This window comes from Podarcis melisellensis, assembly GCF_964234715.1.
Source record: "Podarcis melisellensis genome assembly, chromosome: 1".
NCBI lineage: Eukaryota > Metazoa > Chordata > Lepidosauria > Squamata > Lacertidae > Podarcis > Podarcis melisellensis.
Window position 1 is genome coordinate 132,319,729 of NC_138528.1, and position 23,895 is coordinate 132,343,623.

The 23,895-nt window shown below is 42.8% G+C and overlaps 1 protein-coding gene across 3 annotated transcripts in view; it reads right to left on the reverse strand.

The window, feature by feature from the left end:
• Positions 1 to 22,815, reverse strand: part of VWC2L (von Willebrand factor C domain containing 2 like) — a 112,931-nt gene extending 90,116 nt beyond the window's left edge. For all 3 annotated transcript variants that reach the window (XM_081899085.1, XM_081899083.1, XM_081899084.1), the window contains exon 1: positions 22,350 to 22,815. In XM_081899085.1, coding sequence (XP_081755211.1) covers positions 22,350 to 22,742 — 393 coding nt within the window. In that variant the 5' untranslated portion in view covers positions 22,743 to 22,815. The remainder of the gene's footprint in view (positions 1 to 22,349) is intronic.
• Between the last annotated feature and the right edge of the window lie 1,080 nt (positions 22,816 to 23,895).

Below are 23,895 nucleotides of genomic sequence, written 5' to 3' on the forward strand. Positions count from 1 at the left end.
ACCCCACCCGGGAGCTGGGAGGGGGCTGGGAGAGTGAAAGTGAAGGTCGCCCTCTGCGCATCCCAGGCATTCTGTGGGGAAGATGCAGCGCTGTGCCACAGTCTGCCTCCTTTTCCCTGCGTGGGGAGGAGGAGGAGGCAAAGTGCAGCGCTGGGCTCCACACTCCACGTCCTTCTCCCCGCGGCATGTCCTACTGGGTGGGACATGTAATGCAACACCACGTGATGCACCCCCCCCCCAATGTGGAAGGCAAGTTGGTGCCCCTGGTGCACGGGATGTGCAATGGCCACTTCACCCTCCTCCCCTGCCTGACAGTTGCCTTAGTCCTGCAGCACGGACCACCATCCCCCTCGCAAGGGCTCCATCCATGCTGTGGCCAGGCTGCCTTCTCCAGAAGCTGCCACCTGTCCTGGGGCCTGCAGGGCCTTCTGCTCCTCAGAGAGGGACAGGATGATGAGCAACTCTCGCCTCGTCCTCCTCCTCTGCCAAGTGAGGAGAGGCCCCTCAGTTGTGCTGCCTTCTAGACTCCCTTGGCCAGGGAGGGGAGGGGGAAAGCCCACCATTCTCCAATTGGCAGGAAACCAGTTGATGTGTCCCCCCACTCCAGAAAATGCATGGCGGGGGGGGGGGGACCTGTGCCAGCTGCAAAACACATGCACACACAAGTATAGAAGGGAACAGAACTGAGCTCAAAGTGCCAAGGACCCCAGCATCACACCCCCCTCTCCCATATCACAGCACCAAGCTCAGAATGAGCCCATCATGGTGTCCCGGCCCATTCACCCCTGCCCTCCACCAGCCCGGGAGGCTGATCCTGCCCCCTTCCTTGCCATTGCCCGCTCCCTAACCCACCCCTGGGCAGTGTTTGGGTACTCTCCTAGCACCCACATGCCCCATTTCTAAGTGCAAGGCTGTAAGGGGGAGAAGAGACTGCCCAAGACAAGAGCACCCCTGGGAGAGGAACCCCCCCCCCCGCCCAAAGGAAAGGAAGGTGCTTTAGCATGGCAGAAGGCAGCCACCGGTGACAGTACAGCACATTCCAGGGCTGCTTGCCCAAGGACCCAGGCTGGGGGTACAAGCCTCCAAGGGGAGGGGGAGGGGAGCAAGGCAACACAAGGCAAGGAGGCCATGGGACCCAGACTCAACATTGCCTTGCAGGTGCCCCAGAGCAGTTCAGCCCCCGCCACCAGGCATTTGCCTCCCACCCTCCAGACCCAGCCATGGACAGGAAGAGCAGAGGGGCAGCAGCAGGGCCCCCCGCCTGGGGGGACAGTTTAGGGTACACCATGGCACGCCACAGCCAATCAGGAGGAACCCACACTACCAAAAGTGTAGCCACCTTCCCATCACCTGGTGCACCTGAGATATTGGAGGTTCCAGGTGTGGCAATGTTAAAAATAACTGCAACAGATCTAGAGCTCTGTCTATCAGTGATACTAATTAATGGCAAAAAGACACTCAGGTGGTTGAAAGAGACTGAAAACCCAGCAATATGCAGGAGCTAAATGCCACTCTACCTAGTATGGCGTACTTGGGGGCTGATCACACAATACACCCTTTTATGCTCTTCCTCCTCCTGTGAGCTTTGATGGAATTGTATTTTATGCAGATACATCAGCAAGAAATTCAGAAAGAGGAAAAATGAAGCATATCAAAGTGTACATTTATACCTGTAGAGTAGCTGTAAATATTAATGATGGCCAGGACAATAGCAATTCTTAAGGGGGTGTTTATTGTAATGGTAATTCCAGCTGGTGAATGTATAGTGGGAAAAGCGTGGTGAGCAAGCGGATTCTGAAAATGAAAAAAATGAATGAGACAAATCAAGGGCAAAGGGGGCTTTAAAATTAGAGCCAAGACAGAAGCAGATAAACTAGAATAGATGGTTCAGGAAAAAAGCCATCTAACACAAGGCGGCACTTATTTAAAGAGCAGAAAAGAAGACTTTGATGTCTGCTTTAGATTGTCTCTGATCTCGGATAGAATAGCTGGGGATTGAAAGGAATCTAGTGCTCCAGAATTTGAGATTTAGTAGGTGTTAAAAACTATCCAAAAATAGATGAGTTAGTTTCACCTTCACAGCAGGCATGCAAGTTGAACTGATGATAAGAGAGAAAAAAGGGTTGTTTGTTTATAAACTGATAAATGCTAGCTGAATTGCTAGCAAGAAACATATTTTCACGACTCACAGAAGTTACTGGCTGTTTGAATTGGCTAAAATTACTGGCTACACTTTTGAACTGACTACACACACTTGAATTGCCTTTACTTATTATTATAATACTATTGTCTGCCCTGCTCCCTGGACTGAGAGTGTGTTGCGGCCATCCCCCAGCAACATACAGTTATATTGTCTTCCTTGATAACTCCAAATCTATGTAGCTGGTGGGCTTGTCCTATATAAGAGGCCAACCTATTAAAATAAAATAAAAACATTTATCCCTAAAGATGTACAGTGATTAAGGAAATGAGGTCTATCCACACCTCTTCCTTGAATAAAACTGAAGACAGATAAAGAACAAAAATTGCAAATGGTGCTCAGAACAGCAGCCATTGTGTGTCGGGTAACATAGGCTTATACTTCATTGTTGGCAGCACATTATTTAAGATTGGATTTATGGAGCCAGTTTAAATATAGTCTCCAAAATATCATTTACGGGTGTTTCCACAGACAGCCGTCTCTTGTTTGAGTGAATTTAGGCAGAGGGTTCCCACGCTAAGCAGGTGTCCTCTTCATTTTTGCTCAGAATACATGAAGGAGCATCTCCACCCCCATCGTTCAGCCCGGACACTGAGATCCAGCGCCGAGGGCCTTCTGGCAGTTCCCTCCCTGCAAGAAGTGAGGCTACAGGGAACCAGGGCCTTCTTGGTAGTGGCGCTTGCCTTGTGGAATGCCCTCCCATCAGATGTCAAGGAAATAAACAACTATCTGACTTTTAGAAAACATCTGAAGGCAGCCCTGTTTAGAGAAGTTTTTAATGTTTGAAGTTTTATTCTGTTTTTAAGGTTCTGTTGAATGCCGCCCAGAGTGGCTGAGGAAACCTAGTCAGATGGGCGGGGTAGAAATAATTTCTTCTTCTTCTTCTTCTTCTTCTTCTTCTTCTTCTTCTTCTTCTTCTTCTTCTTCTTCTTCTTCTTCTTCTTCTTCTTCCATGTAGGAACATGATGCATCCAGTTGAGCTGGAGCTTCCTATGCCTTGCTGGCAAGAACCAGCCTCAGGAGGAAGAGGAAATGTCTTCTAGCTCGGCCCAGAACCATTTCTTCTTTCGAAGAATTTTAAAGCATTTTGGGGTGGATGGAAGATAGCATTTGGGACTTCTTTATAAACCTGCAAGTGGCGCTTGGAATAGTGCCAGGTGCCTGGGAAATACAGCTAAGAAGACCTCTTCAGTGCAATGCATGGCTGCGGCCTAAAACTTTGAGGCTACAACAGGAGATAGTCCCTTGTTTCACTATGGACGCTTCTCCCCCCCCTCCCCCCGGGAAATCCACTTTTTAGTACTCATTTGCAGCAAGTGACAATTCAGGTTTTCCAAAGATTGCCATTTGTTCCAATTTATTGCTAAAGAGCAGGTTTTCCCTGAGGAAGAAGTGGGCCAAGGGGGAAACTGCTCAGCCCTGTGCTTTCTAGCCATGGGACAAGCGGAAGTGTGGACAAGCCCCACGTCACACCACTGGTCCATCGAACACAGAGTGGCAGTAACTCTCCTAGGTCTCTGGCAAGGATTGTTTCCTGCCTCATATCCAGAGGCACTTTCAAGTGAAGATGCCAGGGATTGAACACAACAAGAGCCCTGCTGAATCAGACCAAAGGCCTCTCTGATCCAGCACCTTGCTCTCACAGTGACTAGCCAGAAGCAGGACATCAGTGGAATGGCACTCTCCTCTCTTCTGCTTCCCAGTAATGGATATTCAAAATAAATTTAACAAGCCTCCCACCCTTTCCGCTGATCTGCCCCGCTTCCTTCAGCTATTTGGAGTAGCCTCTTTGACTGCTGCATATTCCTCTCACCAGCAACAGGCTTAATGCCTTTTCTGTCTTCAGACGCTGATTCTCTCTGCCCCACCTTTCTCCCTATAGTTCCTTCTTCATTAGCTCCTTTCCTTCCCAGGTGTCTGCTTCTTCTGCTTTTCTTTTCCTTAGGACATCTCCATCCTCTGCACTCCACCCACCAAAATAAGGCTTTGTGGTTTTGTCCTTATAATGTGTAAACCAATGTGCTCTAAAGGCCCCCAAGCCATATTCATTTATTCATCAATTTTCTCAAGGCACAACACAACTTCTTGGCGAGCATTTCAAATTCTGCAGAGCCTGAAGTATCTGGTTCAGAAGAACATTATATAAGCAAACCTTATATAATTCTGTGCAAAGGGTCTGAATTTCATGAAAACAATTCTTGACCTGATGACCCATTTAAGCAATCAAAAAAAAAACAACAAAAAAAACCCCATGCACAAAATTTGCATTGTCTCTCTCCCTGGGTGGATCTCTGCTTTTGAAGGGAGGAAAAGGTTTTATAGGATTTTGATAATTCCCTTGTGGGTCAGAACAGCTCAGAACCCTTCTTCATTTTTACAACTTACCTTGCTGTTGCCTCTTACTACCTTCCAGTGGGGTGCAAAAACTAGAGAAGCACACAGAGGGCAGAATCCAATGCTTACTTTGCCTTAGCAGAAACTGCTTCTGTTCACACAAGTTGAGGCACCCAGTTTTTGCAGATTCTTCCCTACCTACTTCAGCCCTCTGTGCCCTAGCTCATAAGAGCCCCCAACTCCCAGGAGCAACCTTTGGGAGGTGATAAGTGGATAGGCAGGGAATCACAGGAAACTAGCTGTGAACAGAAGCACTTCCACTAAAGCAAAGTCACCATAAGATGCACACAACCCTACATATGACATGGAATACACATTAGGTAGCTGATCTTATTTATGTAAGATTTAAAAAATGATTTGGGCTCTTAATAATGCCCTCACCTCACCCCAAATGTTGTATTGTATTATAACGACCAATTCTACTTGAGAGCCAGTGTGGTGTAGTGGTTAGGAGCAGTAGTCTCGTAATCTGGGGAACCGGGTTCGCGTCTCCGCTCCTCCACCTGCAGCTGCTGGGTGACCTTGGGCCAGTCACACTTCTCTGAAGTCTCTCAGCCCCACTCACCTCACAGAGTGGTTGTTGTGGGGGAGGAAGGGAAAGGAGAATGTTAGCCGCTTGGAGACTCCTTAAAGGGAGTGAAAGGCGGGATATCAAATCCAAACTCCTCCTCCTCCTCCTCCTCCTCCTCCTCCTCCTCCTCCTCCTCCTCCTCTTCTTCTTCTTCTTCTTCTTCTTCTTCTTCTTCTTCAATTGCAAGAGAGGCAGCTTCAGTTTGGATGGATCAGTGATTGCATGGATTACAGATACCGGTAGTTTTGTTTGTATGTTGGTTGGTTGGTTTTAGCAAAGGATGGTCTCATCTGCTGTTTCATCCTTTGCCTCTGTAAAGTGAATATGATAGCTGAGCTCCACAGAAAACTCTAAGGAGACTGTGAGCTGGGCTGCCACCTTTCTTTTTTAATTGTGGCTAAAGCAATAATAGAAATAGCATGTCCACTTGAATTTTTCAACCTTTATATTTTTGGGACCTGATTTCCAAACTATGAAAGCTAATCGAAACTGGGGTTTAAATTGGTCCTTAAACACCTGCTGGGTTCTGCTACAAAAGGCATCTCATGCCAAGGGTTCCGTGCAGTGCAGTCCAAAATGGCAGTAGTCAGAGGGCTGAGGAATGATGTTATAGTTTTGAACCAGGCATACTACACTGGATGGATTGCATTGTAAAAGAAAAGCATTAGGTATCAAAGTTAGTGCAGAATCAAAAGTTCTCTAAGTTTGAACTGCCTTCAAATGCCTTATTTCTTTCATTCCTCCTCTTAAAAAACTCCAGCTACTCAGATCATGCACTGAAATGTGATGATATGTCACTATGCAGCTAATCAGAATCAGAACAAATGCAAACAATGAAATGGAAATGCATAACACATTGCAGATGACACCAGACTGGGAGGGGTAGCTAATAAAGTGTAAGGATTCAATATGACCTTAACAGATTGGAGAACGGTGCCCAAGCTAACAAAGTGAATTTCAATAGGGACAAATGTAAGGTTCTGCACTTAGGCAGGAAGAACCAGATGCACAAATATAAGATTAGGGGGGCACCTGGCTTACTAGGAGTACATGTGAAAAGGATCTAGGGGTCTTGGTGGACCACAAGCTTAACATGAGTCAACAATGTGATGCAGCAGCAAAAAAAAAAAAAACAACTAACTCTATTCTAGGCTGCATCAACAGAAGTATAGAGACCAGATTAATAATAATAATAATAATAATAATTTTAATAATAATTTATACCCTGCCCTCCCCAGCCAAGGCCGGGCTCAGAGCAGCTTACAAGCAATAATAAAAACAAGTTGAATGATTACAACTTAAAAACAAAATTAAAATACAACATTAAAATATTGAAACATTAAAATATTAAAATGTAGCCTCATCGCAGGAGGAGAGGAAAAGAAAAAAAGAAAGAGAGGGAGGGAGGGAATCAAATTGGCTCCAAGCCAAAGGCCAGGCGGAACAACTCTGTCTTACAGGCCCTGCGGAAAGAGATCAGATCCTGAAGGACCCTGATATCATGAGGCAGAGCGTTCCACCAGGCTGGAGCCAGAGTTCAAAAGGCCCTGGCTCTGGTTGAAGCCAATCTAACTTCCTTAGGGCCTGGGACCACTAGGGTGTTGCTATTTATGGACCTTAAGGCTCTCCGTGGGGCAGACCGGGAGAGGCGGTCTCATAGCTACGAGGGTCCTAGCCCGTGAAGGGCAAGGGAAGTAATAGCACTGTACCACTCTGTTCTGCCTTGGTCAGAAAACACCTGGAGTCTGTTCTAGATGTGTCCTGTGTCCAGTTCTAGATGCCACAATTTATGAAGGATATTGACAAGCTGAAACATGTGCAGAGGAGGGAGAGCAAGATTATCAAGTATTATGAGGAACAGTTAAGGAAGCTGGATATGTTTAGCCTGGAAAAGGGGAGATTGAGAAGAGCTATGACAGCCATCTTCGAATATCTCAAGGACTGTCACATGGAAGAGGGAATTAGCTTGCTTTCTCCTGCTCTGGAGGGTAAGAGTCAAACCAATAGCTTCAAGTTAAAAGAAAGCAGATTCCAATTAAACATGAGAAAGAACTTTCTGACAGTAAGAGCTGTTTGACAGTGGAATGGACTTCCTCAGAAGGCTGTGGTCTCTCCTTCCTTGGAGGTTTTTAAGCAGAGGCTGGATGGTCATCTGTAATGGATGCTTTAGCTGAGATTCCTTCATTGCAGGGGGCTGGACTAGATGACCCCGGGGTCCCTTCCAACTCTGTGAGTCTATGATTTTTGTTCTGCAGTTCCAAAGTTATGCAATTTCCACTTTTGCTCTTTTAATCTAATTACTTTGGCAGCGAATACAAGTTAGGATTTATGGGAAGTAAAATCTTCAGGTAAAAAGTAACTATAATTTTAAAAGGAGGATTGGCTCTGCTGGGAAGCCAGCGCCATTGCCTTCTCCTCCCTTGCCCATCAGCTGCCAGTCGCCATTGCATCTGAGGGAGAGAAGGGGAGCAGAGCCCCTCTATCAGCTCTGCTGAGAGACCAGCAGGATTTGGCTTCTGCCCCTAAAAGCATTGTAAAAATTACTAGTTAACTTTATCTATTTGCGAGTGAGTTTTGTTCCCCCTCTTCCCTCTTCAATCCTTTTCCCTTTTTGTGTTATGTCCTATAAGTCTGTAGGCAGCTGCAGATTTGTTATAATTAATCATAATCTGTAATATTTTTTGGTTGAAGAGCAGTATAAAAATATTTTAAATAAATACAGAAATAAATTACTCTAATTTAGGATTTTTGAATTATGAGTGCCCCACAACCAGCGTTGGACATCAAGCAAAACATATATATGTCCCTTTGAATTATTATTCAGTTAAATACCATCTACTGCATTTTGTGAAGGTTTTGCTTTTTGTTTCCATTTTTACTCTTCATTAATCCTTCCTCACAATCTTGGCATTCTTGTTTTTGCCAAGATTGAAATACCTGAAATCTAAATTTCAAGTTTTTGTGGGGCAGCATCTGGAAATTAGATTTTTTGAGATTGGCACACATTCCTTCATACCTTGAAATTCACTTCAGAATATTTGTCTTCAGTCTCACTCTGTAGTAAACCACACCTTGGATTATGCTGCAGACTTTTAACAGCTGCCAATATTTTATTAGCTAGGAAATGGTGTAGTTCTTGTGCACCATGTGAACTGGAAGAGCAAGTAGCTCTTTGAAAACGACAATAAAGATAGACAAAAAACATAATATTTCCTTTTTCTATTTTTTTGCTATTCTTTTACAAAACACCCCCCAATAGCTTATATAGTGCCTTGGACTGCAAACTTATCCCCATGCCTGGAAGTAAGCCATAAGACTTACTTACATATGGCATGATACACATAAGAGCCCACTGTTTGTTTGTTCCTGCCCTGACATCATTTTTGCAAGTTAGGTGAATATTATCCCTCCCTACTTTGCATTTGGGAGGTGAGGACAAGATAATGGCAGCCGGCCATAGGCCACACAGTGAGATCACCACAACGGTGAGATTTAAACAAGAGGCCACTAACATGCACACCACTGGCCAGTTAAAATCTTGGAAATTAAAAACATACCAAACAAAAACAAATGCCCAAAATCTGAAATGCACATTTTAAATTACTTTAGGCTCTTATGGACAAGAATTATGGCACAGACGTTCTTTGGTGAAAGCAACAAGAAGGCAATTCACAATTCAAAGGAGGTCCCTTGCTTTTCTCCTGTGGCTGGGTGTGTAACAAAACTATATATATATATATTAAAGGCAAATTGGAGCCAAGATCTCTTAAATAGTTGTGAATGATTTTACAATGACCTTTTAAGAAGTGCCCCATATGGTTTTGTCTTGAGATCTCTTCCATTTAATTTTTAGCTAAGTGATTTGGACAAAGGGCTAAACTACCGTCCCCAGAGATAGAGAAATGACATAATGACAGCAGAGGTTAATGACACTATAGAGAATGCAAGAGAAATACAATCGGATTTTCAAAACCTTGGGCGATATGTAAAAATACTGCCATGTGAGAAGTGAGTGTTGATAGCTTTGAAGTTTCTACCCAGGAAGAAGCAACACAAGTGGCAAATGCAATTTTGGAGCATATATTAAATGGCAGAAATAGGACATGGCAAGGACTGGAGGGCAGGATTAAGAGTCAGAAAGTAATAGTTGGGGGCCAGGCTTTGACACCACTGGAAATACAGAGCAATTTTACTGCACATACTGTGCTTAGTGCTGATGCCACTATATAAATAAGACTGACCTGAGAGAAATCGTGCCAGAAATTAATTGCTGGGATATAGGCCGAGAAATCACTGATCACTATTATTAAGTCATAGCATTAAAGAGCAGGGGAGAGGAAACTGTGAGCTACGTGTCCTTATAAACATCATACAGAGTAAGAGGTGATGCAGAGTAAGTGTCCACAAGACTTTAGCTGGAGGTAGGGGGCTGCATTAAAAACAAACAAAGAAACAATTCCTCCTCCTGCACACTTTTCATATATAGCAAAGCAAGAGGTGGGAGCTTCCCTGTATGCTCACTAGATACACATGGTATTTTATATACATGGGGGGGGGGTGTCCCACAGAAGCCTACTTCCGCAACACAAGATTGAAGATGATACAATATTGCTCTTAAAAACGTAAATAGCGCTACCATGCCAGGGTGGAACAGAAGGTGGAGAGGGGGACAGTAACTCTCCGCCATGACTCTGGTGAAAAAATGCTGCCCTGACGCTGCTATTTGCATTTTGATGAAAGCAAACAGCGGTTTGTGTGTGTGCTTGCTTGGGTGATCAGAAACATAGTGAGGGAGGGTAGAAGGGTGAAAAAATTCTTCTCCAGCCCTTGTGGTCTCTCCCCCCAAAACACTCTATGGCTATAATTTTACATTTTTAAATATGTGTATGTTTTAAATATGTGCATTCACTTGATTAATGTATTGTCGAGTTGCTGTATTGTCAACTTAATTAAGTATTGGCAGGGAGGAAATACAATGTTCAGTCTTGAAGCATGTTTTTTCTCTGCTACGTTGCTCTACTTTTACTGTACGACTGGGAGGGCTCTGACATGACAGCCAAGACGGCCTTGGAAGCTCTGCAGTCCTTCTGGGCTCCAGGAGATGCAGATGAGATGAAGGAGAAGTTCAGGAAGGGGCTGGACAGGAATGTGTTTGGTCAACTCTTGAGAGGTTTGTTTATATTTACCAATCACATGATGTCATTGGATATAGTGCTTGGAGATAGATAAACAGAAACTTTATTTGTATCAGCCACTAGCCACAGCAATAAGATAAAATATACTGGGGATAGAGATAAATAGTTAGCTATACAAAGTTCACATCAATACAAATGACAGAATTGATACATGATCCTTTTGCCACAATTAAAACATTTGATAATAGTGTTTTAGAAACTACATGAGCAGAAAGAAAAAAATGGAAATGTGGGACTCAAAATGCCGAGATTTTCTTTCCTTTTCTTTCCATCTGGTCTGTCAGTTCAGGGCAGCTATTCACCTTCAACTCTTGTATTCCTAGTAATACTGAGTTGAAAGTGGTTTATTCCTGTGCTGGTGAGGTCTGAGTCATGCCCTTTCTTTTCCTATAGCTTTAGAGCCTAATATGTTTATTTTTAGCTAATTATATAAAATCTGTCATTGGATGGCTTAATATGTCACAGTCCTTTAAACAATTAGTAGGATAATTATATACTTTGCATTAAATTAATTCACAGACACTTCCCCCAGCCTAGATATCAGCACTTTCCTGTCACTTTTTATCAGTGCCTACATTAAAATTGCTTACATTAAAAATATGTGGGAATTTTGTTCACAGGCTAAGAGCAGCACGGGTACCTTAAGAGCAGAACATCACAGGCAAACATGTAATCAGTATCTCCAGATACAAAGTAACGCCATGTTATGCTTATGACGTAGCAGCTGGTGATGACTGTCCAGCATGGACCCAGTGTCTGTCATTGGATGACTGGCGTCTAAGGCTGCACTTCCAAAACAAGAAAGGCTGCATCCTTGAATTTAAGCATTCTTGCATTCTATATTTGGATTTAAGCCAGACAACGGACATCATGGATGGCAATGTGATTGAATTGGTTTAACAGTGTTGCAAATCCAGCTGTCTACTTAATTTCAGTGGAAGCAATACTGCAAAAAAGAGAGAAAAGAAGGGGGGGGGAGAACAAGCTTGGAGGCCATATGCAGGTTCTGCCGTAGATGGATCCTCTCTCCAGTCCAGGTGGCTCAGAAACCCTCTTTTAAAAGCAATAATCACACTTGTGGTTATATGGCTGTATTTAGTTCCTTTTGCCCTGCTGAACGGCTAGTCAGAGGAATGACTGCTTCTTCAACAGGGCTTTGTGTGCAGCTTTGGACAATGAATGTATTCACACTTGGATTATGTGCATAAGTCAAGATGAACAGAGCTACATAACTAGAGGAACATTCAATGTGGGACATGTGGCACTTCTTTTTTTACTGAACTGCCTGCACATTTGTAATCCAATTTAGCTATTAGAACTAGTTTATGCCAGAAGCAGAGATGCTATGATAGTCCAGCAAGTCCAGTATCTGAAGCAATTATTGCAGTTCAGCTGCTGTGTAAATTATTCTTAACCTTCTTTTTGTCCTATTCTGAGTTACTGTCCATTGGGGGGGGGTGTTAGGGTTGGATGTGCAAATGAGGTGGGGTTTAAAAATTCAGATATGCATCCAAATGTCCATCTGAATGTGCATTCCACTGAGACCAAAGGACAACCTTTGAACATATTTATGTCATCAGCTCCTAAATGCAAGACTGAGACACTGAAGCTTTCGAAGACCATGGGCCAGGAAGGCTAAAGCTATATATAGGGATAGATTTTATACATCCATAATGAGTACTGTGGCCCACAAGAAGACCTCAGCAGTGCTGGCTAGGAAAAGTGAAGGCACGAAAGGTGCAGTGAATACATTGCAATGTGTCACTGTTGAAGGATGCACACTCTGTCCCTTATATGGCCCCTAGGATGGGTTTTCCATCACCAGACCATCACCACTGCTACGCATGATTATAATGCTGGATTTCTGTATGATATAGAACCAATGCCTAGACAGATACTTGACTACTATAACAACACTAAATAAATGGCTTACTTTTTATATAGGTACTATTCTAGTTATTGTCTGACATGCCCTTCTACTTGAATATGTATTGCTTTTATCAGCCATGACAGAAATATAGTAAGTCAGTAATTTCAGACACTGTTGCATAGGCAGCGTCACTGTAATTTTGCCAGGAGGGAGATAATAAATCATACTTTTCCATTTGACTGATGTTCTGTTTCTCTTGTCTGGTTTCAGCAGCTGAGTTCTATCTGGCATTGTTCATCGTTTCTCTTATTAAAGGATATGGCACATTATTGAAAATGCTTTTGTGTGCAAAGATTTTCAAGCAGTACATGAAATTATAGAACACATAATGAAAAGGCATCATTGATCCTGGTTGCAGGGGGGTTCACCATGCTCCCACCCTTGGGTGACTTTATTAGTCATCATTTTTGTAAACTGAGAGCAGCTTAACGTTCCTTGTGACGTGCACCACTGGCCAGTCTACCTAGAGCCAAGAGGTTTTCCTAATGTTTGCTTAAGCCTTTATTAACTTACTTTGAGCTGAATGCCTTCTAGAGCTCAGCACAGAAATGATTTGAGCATTTCTTCCACTCAGTAAGCAAACTGGGGAAGGATGTGTTTGGAGGAAGATGAAAGAATTGCCAATATTCTTAAAGATTTCTAGTTGCAAGGTTGTTGTTGTTTTTTAAAAAAATCTACTGTTAGAAAATAAAGCACCTCTAGCAACTTAAATTAGCCAATTATGTAGATATCAGTTTGAGGAAAATAGAGGACTGATATAACTCACATACATCCAAAAGACATGTTTTCTGATATCTGACTCAGATACCTTGTTACTTATAAGACTACCCTGTTTGCTGTAGAGAAATTAGGATACAGAAGGATGTAAATTGAATTATTGTTTTGTGTTGTGAATACCATTTGATGTGGAGATATGCTGAGTTATAGAAGAAGCAAAACATTCTCCTCTTGCCCAGTGTGCAGACTGATATTTTTCAACATGTAACTTTGAAGTGATTTAGGGAGCACTGTGTAGACTGGATTTCATATGATAGTTGTGCCTTGTGGAAGGGATTTGCTTTCCCCCCTGCCCCTTATGCTTCCTGCCCACCTGAAATGATAGATTCTGGCTTACTGCAGACCTTAAAAACAACATTTCAGTCTTGAAGACAGAATGGATATGATATTTGCAAGTAAGGCACCACGTAGTATGTGCTTTCAATCTTTGTCAGAAGGGGGGAGGGAGGAAAGAGAACCCTGGCCTTAGATAATTTAGGCGCTGCTGAAATGCAATAATTCACAAGTGGAAAGCAATGCATATATAATGCAAACCTTCTTTAATATAATTGCATTGATTGAAACCTGTTTAAGGAGAATCAACAAAGGAGCAGATGCCTAGTATTCCCAAAACAAATGTTCCTATAATTAATAGATCATCAGTGCTTGACAAGGTTATTAAGACAGCTATAAAAGACCAAACGCAATAGTCAAAACTGGCCAGAGACTTTTTTATACTTATCTGGCAACAATGGCTCTGCATACACAGACCCCCCTATTTTAAAACTGTGGTTTGCCACCCTGAGGCATAAGAACATAAGGACACAAGAACAGTCTGCTGGATCAGGCCAGTGGCCCATCTAGGGCAGCATCCTGCCCTCACAGTGGCCAACCAGATGCCTGTGGGAAACCAGGGAGCAGAGCGTGAGCACAAGAGCCCCTCCTGTGGTTTCCAGCAACCACAGGAAGCCTTGCTGCCTCCAAATGTGGACACAGAGCACAGTCAGCATAGCTAATAGCCGTGGAAAGCCTTCTTCTCCATGAATTTGTCCAAGCCTCATTTAAAGCAATCCAAAGCTGGTGGCCATTGCTGCCTCATTGGAGAGTGAGTTTTATAATTTGACTACACACTGCATGAAGAAGTACTTTCTTTTATGTGTCCTAAGTCTTCCAGTATTTTATGAACTTTGATCATGTCACCTTTTACTCGCCTTTTCTCTAAACTAGGAATTCCCAGTGCTGCAACCTTTCTGCATGGGGCCCACTCCATCCCTTTGATCATTTTGAGGTGAAGCAAGCACAACTGTACACAGTATTCCAAAAGCAGTCACACCATTGATTTGTATAATGGCATTATGATATTGGTAGTTTTATTTTCAATCCCTTTCCTAATAATTCCTATCATGCAGTGTCCCTATGTCACAACTGATGTACACTTGGTCAACATCTTCATTGTGCTATCTACTGTGACCCCAAGGTCATTCCTGGTCCATCACCTCCAGTGCAGACCCCATAAGCATATACATGTGTCAGGACTGCCTCCAGGTCCCAGCTCACAGAGGACCAACGGCCAGTTGATTTAATGTACAAAAGTCTTTATTGAAGTTTAGGTTCCATTTCAAACCCCAGAGCGTGCAGCCCTACGTCTTGACTTCAGATCGGCGAAGTCCCCTCTGAATCACTACCCCTTCCGCACCAGTTTAAGATCCTGGCCCGGCTCCACCTCCTCCGCTGTTCTTTCCTCCTCTGGGTCCCTCTGCCCCCTGGGGTTTCCTCCCTTCTGGACTCTTCTGACGCTGACCCTCCTGAGTCTTGCCCTTCCTTCCAGCGGGCTTTAGGACCTGGCTCCCCATCCGGGCTACCTGCTGTGCCGCTCGCCTGTACATTTGAACTTGGCGCGCGCACCCAGCCGGTAACCTTCCTCCTGACCGTTCCCCCGCTCTCCGATGTGGGCGTGGTCAACCCTGACTCATCTCCTCTCGCTGGTGGCGAGAACACTGTTCCCGATTCCTGGGACTCCTCCCCCCTACTGTGCTCTGGTGGGGAAGCTGGTCCTGATTTCCACCTGCTGCTCAAGGAGTCCCCGCTGGCCCCTTCCTTCTGGGGCTTCCCCTTAGGCACCCCCCTCGCCCTGGCCATGGGCGCTCCCTTCTGTGAGTCTTCCGATTCGCTGGTGAGACTCGTGGAATCTCTCTGACCACTGTCACTGCCTACTCCCCCCTCGGATTCCTCCTCCTCGCTCTCCATTTGCTCCCTCTCCTGTGTCTCTGCTCCTGAACCCCTGACAACATGAAATTCAGGTTTCTTGCTCCAACATGCATCACTTTACACTTGTTTTCATTGAATTGCATTTGCCATTTTACCATCCATTCACTGAGTTTGGAGAAGTTCTTTTGCAGCTCTTTGCAATCTCTTTTTGTTTTAACAACGCTGAACAATTTGGTGTCATTAGCAAACTTGCTCACCTCACTGCTCACTCCTAACTCTACATCATTTATGAACAAGCTGAAAAGCACAAGTCCCAATACCAATCCTTGAGTGACTCCACTTTCTACTTCTCTCCATTTGGAGAACTGTTCATTTCTTCCTACTCTTTGCTTCCTGAAACTTAACCAATACCTCACCCATAGCAGGACCTCTCCTCTTTCTCATTAACTGCTAAGCATACTCAGGAGTCCTTGGTGAGGCACTTTGTCAAAAGCTTTTTGAAAGTCCAAATACACTATGTCAGCTGCATCACCTCTATCCATACGCTTGTTTAAACTCTCAAAGAGAGTTTGTGAGTAAGAACGTTCCCTTGCAGAAGCTGTGCTGGCTCTGCTTCAGTAAGCCTTGTTCTTCTATGTGTTTGGTTATTTATCTTTAACATACTTTCCACCAGTTTTCCAGGGACAGAATTAAGCTAACTGGCCTAAAATTTCCTGTATCTCCCTTTTAAAAATTGGCATTGTTTTGGCTACTTTCCAGTCCCCAATATGGAGGCTGAACCTAATGACAAGTTACATATTTTTGTTAGAAGACCAGCAATTTCACATTAGAGTTCTTTGAGAACTCTCAGGTGGATGTCACCCAGACCTAGCAATTTGTCGGTTTTTATTTTGTCTATTAGGCCTAGAAGATCATCTCTCATCACTACTATCTGTCCTAATCCTTCAGACTCTCCCCTTGAACTGAGATCTGCCCTATATCCTTCATTGTGAAGATAGATGTGAGATTGTAGCTTCTCCACAATCTCTTTATCTTCCTTTACAACTCCTTCGACTCCAGCACTATCTACCAGGCTACTGAGATCATGAGCAACATCCACATCCTTTGTAATAGGAAGGCAATTCATGCTGCTGTCTGTATGTCCACCACATATCCCTAATGATTGAATCACCCAATACCACAATCGCTCCACCCACTGGACAGGTATCCTTGGCATGAGAGAATACATTATTGTCTCCCAAAGAATTGGTCCCTTCTAAACGAATGCCTCTCTCTTCCTCAAGGTGATGTTCTCTTTCCTTGAGACCTTCATTCTCCCTGATAGGAGGGGAGCTGCCATCATGGGAGTGGCACCAGCTACCACATTCCCGAAGGCCTTCTCCACTCCCTCTCTGCCTCTTTTGCACTTTCCAGCTCTGCCACCTTGGCCTCAAGGGAACAAGCTTGCTCCCAGAGAGCCAGGAGCTCATTGCACCTCTGACATACCCATGACTTCTGCTGCATGGAGAGATAATTATATATATGGCGACAGGTGCAAAACACTGGAAAGCTCTCATGCCCCTGCTGGCTTTCTACTTGCCTGGTTGCTGTTGTTTCATTGTTTCTGTTACCTAACTAAGAGTTGGGGATTACTTTGGGCAGAATGCGCTGCCTTGGCCTCTTCACCCTGTTGCCAAACTCACGCGTCTGTTTAACTCACCTTGATAAGCAGCCAGGGCCAAGTTACTTTGTCAGCTGGAGCTCATGGAGTGGGTTCCCTGACTAGCTGGTTCAATCTGCACATGTTGACAGAAACCACTTCCCTTATAGGCCTCCCCCCCTTTCTGTCTAATATTTAGAACTGGGGTTTCCCTTTCTAATTTAGTCTATAACTGGTAAGCTTTTTAACACCATGGTCCTTTCCCCCATCTTTATCACCCACCAATGTAGATATTTGTTTAGGGAGATTTGGCTCAGTTTTCTCCCTTGGAAACTTAGAACTTCATGCTGGTTTTCCAGGGAAGAAAACAAAACGCCATGGAGCAGGGAAGAAATGCATAACTGAAATGGGCCTCTTGTTTCAAAACAAAAGCTGAGTTCAGGGAAAGTTTTTCAGCATCTTGAAGATGAATCATACAAAACAAATCCAATATAATAAATTAGCTGAAATCCTCCACTGAACTGGATAAAGCAAAAAATAAAAATAAAATAAAATAAAATAAAAAATGCTGCCACAAACTCTCCCATGAAACTGGATGAAGCTATTCATTCATTATCTTCCAATGCAAACTTCATACACTTGAGACTGAATGGAATTTAAAATGAGAGCTTAGAAGGCAGTAGCTTTGGATCAGGTAACAAAAGAGGGGTGGTTTTTGTTGTTGTTGTTGTTCTGCCTCCGCTTAATTTGAATTCAGTTCATGACATTATTATTACAGTCATAGCTTGGTTGTCAAACGCCTTGGAAGTGATTGTTCCGATTTTTGAATGATTTGTGGAAGCCAAATGTCTGGTGCGGCTTCCGCAGCTTCTGATTGGCTGCAGGAGCTTCATGCAGCCAATCAGAGGCCGCACTTTCATTTCTGAACATTTTAGAAGTCGAACGGACTTCCGGAATGGATTCTGTTCAACTTCCAAAGTACGGCTGTATTATCATCATTGTCATTATTATAATTATTATTACTTTTTATTAAATTTGTATATTTCTGTTCATCTGAAGATCACAGGGTGGCTCACAACATCAAAATACAAAATGAGAATACAAAATACATAATAGTAAAAGAAAAACAAACCAATAAGCCCCCTCCTACAAACACATTTTAAAAGCCATAGAATGTTAATCAGCCAAACCCGGTTGAAGAGAAAAGTTTTCACTCGGCGCCTGCATTTATGTAATGTACTGGTAGGCATCAGGTGAGTCTCCATGGGGAAGCATTCCAAAAACAGGAAACCTGCACTGAACTCATAGGTTTTCACATAGGCTGAGTTCACAAGAACTTGGGTTTGAGCGTATATCACATTAACAATTAAGGCCACTGAGACATGAGAACTAGTTGAAGGAAGCGGGGATATGTGAAAAACAACAACACTCCATTTCAATTAGCCTTTCACTATACTTTAGTTGAGATCCCTGCATTGCAGGGCTTTGGACTAGAAGACTCTACAATTCTATGATTCTATGAGGAACCTCAAAATTTGCCTCAAAACTTCGCTTTAGCTGCAATTTGGTGTCAATGTGAAATATTTCATTAGATGTATAAATATGGCCATCATCCAAAAAAATTCTTTGGATGCTCTTTACACAAGCAGGATTCTCCAAAATCACCTTGATATTTTTCTTTAATATAGATTAGGGTTACCTGTATACCCAGCAGCTCTTCCTAGCTGGAGTAATTTATGAAGTAAATGAGCTCTTTATACATTACTAGCAATGGGCAAGCCATCTCTATCTTCATTCAGACTGAACTGGGCCAAAATAACTCTTCAGTTTTGTCCAGCTCTGTGGTCCACAGACAGGAACAAAAGAGCTGGCATTCAACACTGCAGAATATTGTTCTGAGTTGGGAGAATCATATAATAATTGAATTGTATAGTTGAGGACTACAAAATGTAAGGACAAATAGTAGGTCATACTAGAAAGAATTATTTGAAATTTAACACTGTTAATCACGTCTCCCTTTCCCTTCAAATTATGTTTTATATGTGAAACATATTTTAGTGGCTAAGTAATTCCACCAATTGTCAGCACTATTCACCTCACCCTGATGAAGAACACTAGTCCCCACTAAAGACAACAAACTAGAACAAGGAATGAGTTTAGCTCACACTGTCTTAACATTGCAGTAAGATACAAATAATTTAGGAATAGGGTGAATAATAAAAGTCTTCATTTATTTTTTACCAGTTTTTATACAATTCCAGAATGGTTTCTTTGTGACTGTTTAATGATAAGTTGCAACTATTACTGTGGCACCTTCACCTGCACTGTGGTAGGTCAATGTTGTTATAATCCTCATCTTGCAGAGGGCTAAAAGGGAGAGGCTGGTTAAAGGGACATTTTCAGTTGCTGGCTGACTGACACAGGATTTAAAGCAAGGAGTTCATGAGTTGCAGTTCAATCTCTTGGCCATTCTGACTCTTGCCTCATGGCTGGTACAGTTAACCACAAATCACTGGTCTCCTCTCCTGAGTAAGACTCCAGTCCTCCTTCCCCCAGTGCACACTAATCCGTGTCCTGCCAGTTCCTGACACCCTACCATCACCCTGACACCTGATAGTCTTTCAAAAATGCAATCATGGGTAAGCTGTGCCACATGTGTGGTGACTTCCTACACAGATGTGGCAATCAGCACCATGCTATCCCAAACTGCACAACAGAGGGGTTTTGATGGGATGGTGACAATTTCTGGAGCAATGCAGAGAATCATTTGACATGAACAGGTTGCCATGTGGGGCAATCTTCATGCAGCTGTGCTTTCATGGGACTATTATGCTGCTAATAACACATGTGAATTTGGACATTCAAGCTTTTCCAGCAATGTTGCTAACAATTTAACTGATGCCAGTTACTTTGACTGAAGTATTCTATGGATAAGATGGGATAAGCTCCACCCGGCCATTCTATTTCCTGGAGTGCCTTAGCATCTAAGCCAAGCTTACATATGGCTCACATAATCAATTATCAGAGAGTGGGCCTACTGGTGAACCTAGCAATATCCCAAAAGTGGATACACATATAGCATCCCTCCAGACATGTGAGCAGTCCTGACCATTCCATAGTATGCAATTCACATGGAGAAACAGAAGGTTCAGTCTAGCAAAGTTGAGTGCCTTTAAATCCTACTTATTTTAATGGGAGAATACTCCAACTGAAATTTCATTCTTCTAACCGATTGTTGTTAGTTGACCTTAAGTCCTACTTGCAGTCACCATGTTCAAGGGGTTTTTTAATGGTCCATGTGAATGTATACACAGTGTGGGAGGCAACTATATGTGGTGTGAACAGCTCTTACTATTAAGAGATCTCACATCTGTAATAACAAGTTTTAGGAAAAAAAAACCTAATGAAACGCAGTCAATAAATCTGAGTGGTACACGTTGCTCTTTTGCTCCAGCAGGGGCATCTGTTAACAGAAGAGGAGGGGTGGCAATTTTTACAAGTTTGTCCTCCTTCCTGCAGTCCCTCACCCCACCTCAACACACACTCTGTTCTGGTGGGCCCCAACCACCCAGAGCAGATTTTCAGGGGAGACTGTGGAAGGCAGAATTGGAAGTAAATGCTTCCCTTTCTGTTCCATTAGCGGACACCAGCATTGGATATACAACCCCATCTTTAGAAAGATAGTAAGACAGTAAGAAAGGTGAGGCCCTGTGATTATTGCTTTTTCTGGGCTTTATATGGGTTTTATCATCTTTGCACTAATAATAGCAGTTGAAAAGGCTGAAGAACCTCCATCTGAGGTCCAGAAAAACTGTGGATGGGGTTGAGGAAAAATCCCTTGAGCTAGATGGACCATCAATCTACTCTGAACAGGGCAATTCATTTTTCCACTTCGTAGGTACTCATTTCCAGACTTACTGAGGCTGTTTCATGCCTAAGGTTACATGTATGAAAAGATTTGCTTCATGATAATTGGAGCCTAACTACTCAAGAGTGCTCCAGTTGAAGAGAACTAGATCTTCAGACTGTCAGAAAAGGCAGGGTGATTTCAGTCACAGAAAGTAACCTAGGCATTCATAGCAGTCAAAACTAATTCCTGCACTAGAAATATACACCGTACTTCAAGCCATTTAGAATATAACCCTATGATCCCTGAGAAGGCATTTTAGAGGCCGCTGGATCCATTAGATCTCATTTTCTCTATTCTCAGAGATCTCATGTTGGGAAGATCAACTATCAGTCCTGCTTCAATGTCAGAGTGAAAAGAAGACATTCTGGAGAGGGTGTTGCCTTCCTGTTCTCTCAACAAGCTCACAAAGTGGGGTGGGAGCAAACTATGCCAGTCCTGGAGCTGGAGTACTCCTTACCAATGTTTTCTTGGGGGGGGGGGACCTTAACAAAAAATTAGGAGGGAGAACAAAATGCCATTAGTGCATTGGGAAATATCGTTCTTCAACTTTCGATTGTCCTTCACCTGCGCCTTTGGATTGCTCTGTAAACAAGTGGAATGGCAATGGGGTCAGCCTTTCCTGCATAATTATAGAATATGAATCACCTCTTATCAGTTTTGTTTGTTTCCATAGGCTTGGAGTTCTTCAGTCCACCATCTTATTGTGGATCTTCTCATATGTTTACCCATCCTTGATGAAAAATGGAAATACTGTGGCCTTGATCCAGAGAAACACAAGTGAAAATGAGGATGGCCTAGCCCTAGAGTGACTTTTCAGCACCTCAAAAAGCTCCACTTGAGCACTTGGGGACCCTCTTGAATGAGGTGTGGTGTGATGTGAGGGGCTGGGGTGGAAGGGGGAGACACTGAAAGTTGGGTGAAAACACCTTCCATGAGCAGGAAGGTGCCTGCCTGATTTTTTGCCCATCCATCCTTTCCCCACAGCAACATAGCCCACCTCATTTATAAGAATCCTCCAACCCTCAAGAGAGAGGGCTGCCAGGAGAAGGGAGGTGTGGGGAAGTCATTTGAGGTCAGTTCCACTTCCACTGACACTTCTCCACTGGTACAATCATTCTAGGCTAACCTGCAAAATTGATTGTTTCTTTTCTGGTGTTCTTCATTAATACTAGATACAGGTCAGTCAAAGTGCTTAATTGCTGGTTATACTCCTTTGCAGCATGAAAGCTACAACACGTTTTCCAAAGGAGGTAGATGGACTTGTACATATCTCTAAGGAGTCTCATATTTTGGAACCAAAACAAGTTAAAATCTGACACTGAAGGTAACATGCTAGTTCTAATTATCTCTAATGCACCTCCTATTCCCACCCACCTGACAATGACAACACAGAAATTGGATATTTATTGACTAGCATGCCACATCTTTTCCCAATATCAATTAGACATCAAATTAATGCATGATTTTTAAAGTACTATATGTATTTCTATAGATGTACATACACAATGAAATAAGGAATCAATGAATTAATATGCATTGGTCTTACCTTAAATTCCTCCAAGATTTTGTAGCTTTTCCCATGGTATTCACAAAAGTTCCTCACTTCTTTGCATTCCGGACAGCATCCATTGTGTTCTACTTTAGTACACTTTGGGTGGATTTTGGGGCATTCTGGTTGGTCACAAACAGGTCCATCCTCAGTACAGACACATGGACAGTTGGAATGCCCTGGAAAAAACCGCTCTCCCAGTTTGTATACAAAACCACTGTCATCCACACAACCTTTCCCTCGATAGTCATCAAATATCAGATTATTATCATTATTTGAGATTTGATCACCTTCATCAGCAGGGTAGTCTTCATGGTTGAAGGCAGCTGGAGTGACCAAACTAGGAATTAGCAACAGAAATATGCAGGCTTCATGAATATGAAGAGCCATCCCCCTCCTCAACTTCTGTATATGGTCCTAATATCAGATATACACAGATGCTTCCATGGAGAGGCCAGAGTGGTGGGCTGAAAACAAATATTTTAAATAGGTACAATTTGAAACATATATAGCTATATAGCAGCTGACAAACATTAATTGATTAGAAATCCTTTCTTTTTATGAACAATGGGGTCAAATCATTAGGTCATGTATGTAATACTAGCATAATCAACTGGAAATACGTGTACATAATTTGGATAATCCTCAAGCTATATTGGCTCTGTCTAATGCCCGGCATTGGTTGTTCATCTAACTTCATCTGGATAGCACGCACAATGTGTAACTCAATATAAACATTCTCCTGGTTAAATTAAACAACGTTCACACAACAGAATGAAAGTGTATAAAGCAGTGTATTGCTAAATCTCAATGGATGATGAGCTATATGCCTTCAACTTGTCTCCAGATAATGCATCCATCATTCTAACTAGAAAACTAAAGGGAATGCTAATCTAAAATGGATTGGACAATATGCCTATTAGCCAAGCAAGATAAGAATTGATACTTCTTGACGTTAGTCAGACTTCTGTGTGACAAACACATGAGTCACATGTTGAATATTTCCCATGGTGTTTGCATAAATACAAGGAATTTGTTGTTTACATCTAGGTGGCATGCACATTTGTTTACTCACTGGTGCAGAGATTTTTTTTTAAAATTGTTATGAAGATGAATTACAGGTGAATGAGACTTTAATGGAATTCAGTCTAGAGACCATAATCGTTTCTACTGGGATCACAACCCAGCACTGCTTTCAACCCACTTCAACTGGTTAATTAAAATAAAGATGTAAATATGCCAGGTGTTTTTATGGGAAGCAAGAGGTTAAAGAGAGAATGATTCTGAAATGTAATTACATTTAGACTTCGAATGAGAAGAAAATGGTGTACCAATTCTACTACTGAGTATAATGAAAAACGTTTGGTTGTGGTACTTATCTGACAGAAATCAAAATGTGTATTTCTATATGTCTTTTCTATATGAACTGATTCATAATGGCTTCTTTTTCTTAGCCAGTAGCCTCCAGTGTGCCTTACAGGGGCTCAACATCACTGTAGCACTCATATGTATGAGTCCTGGTGGATCCTGAGTGGCTGTGTTC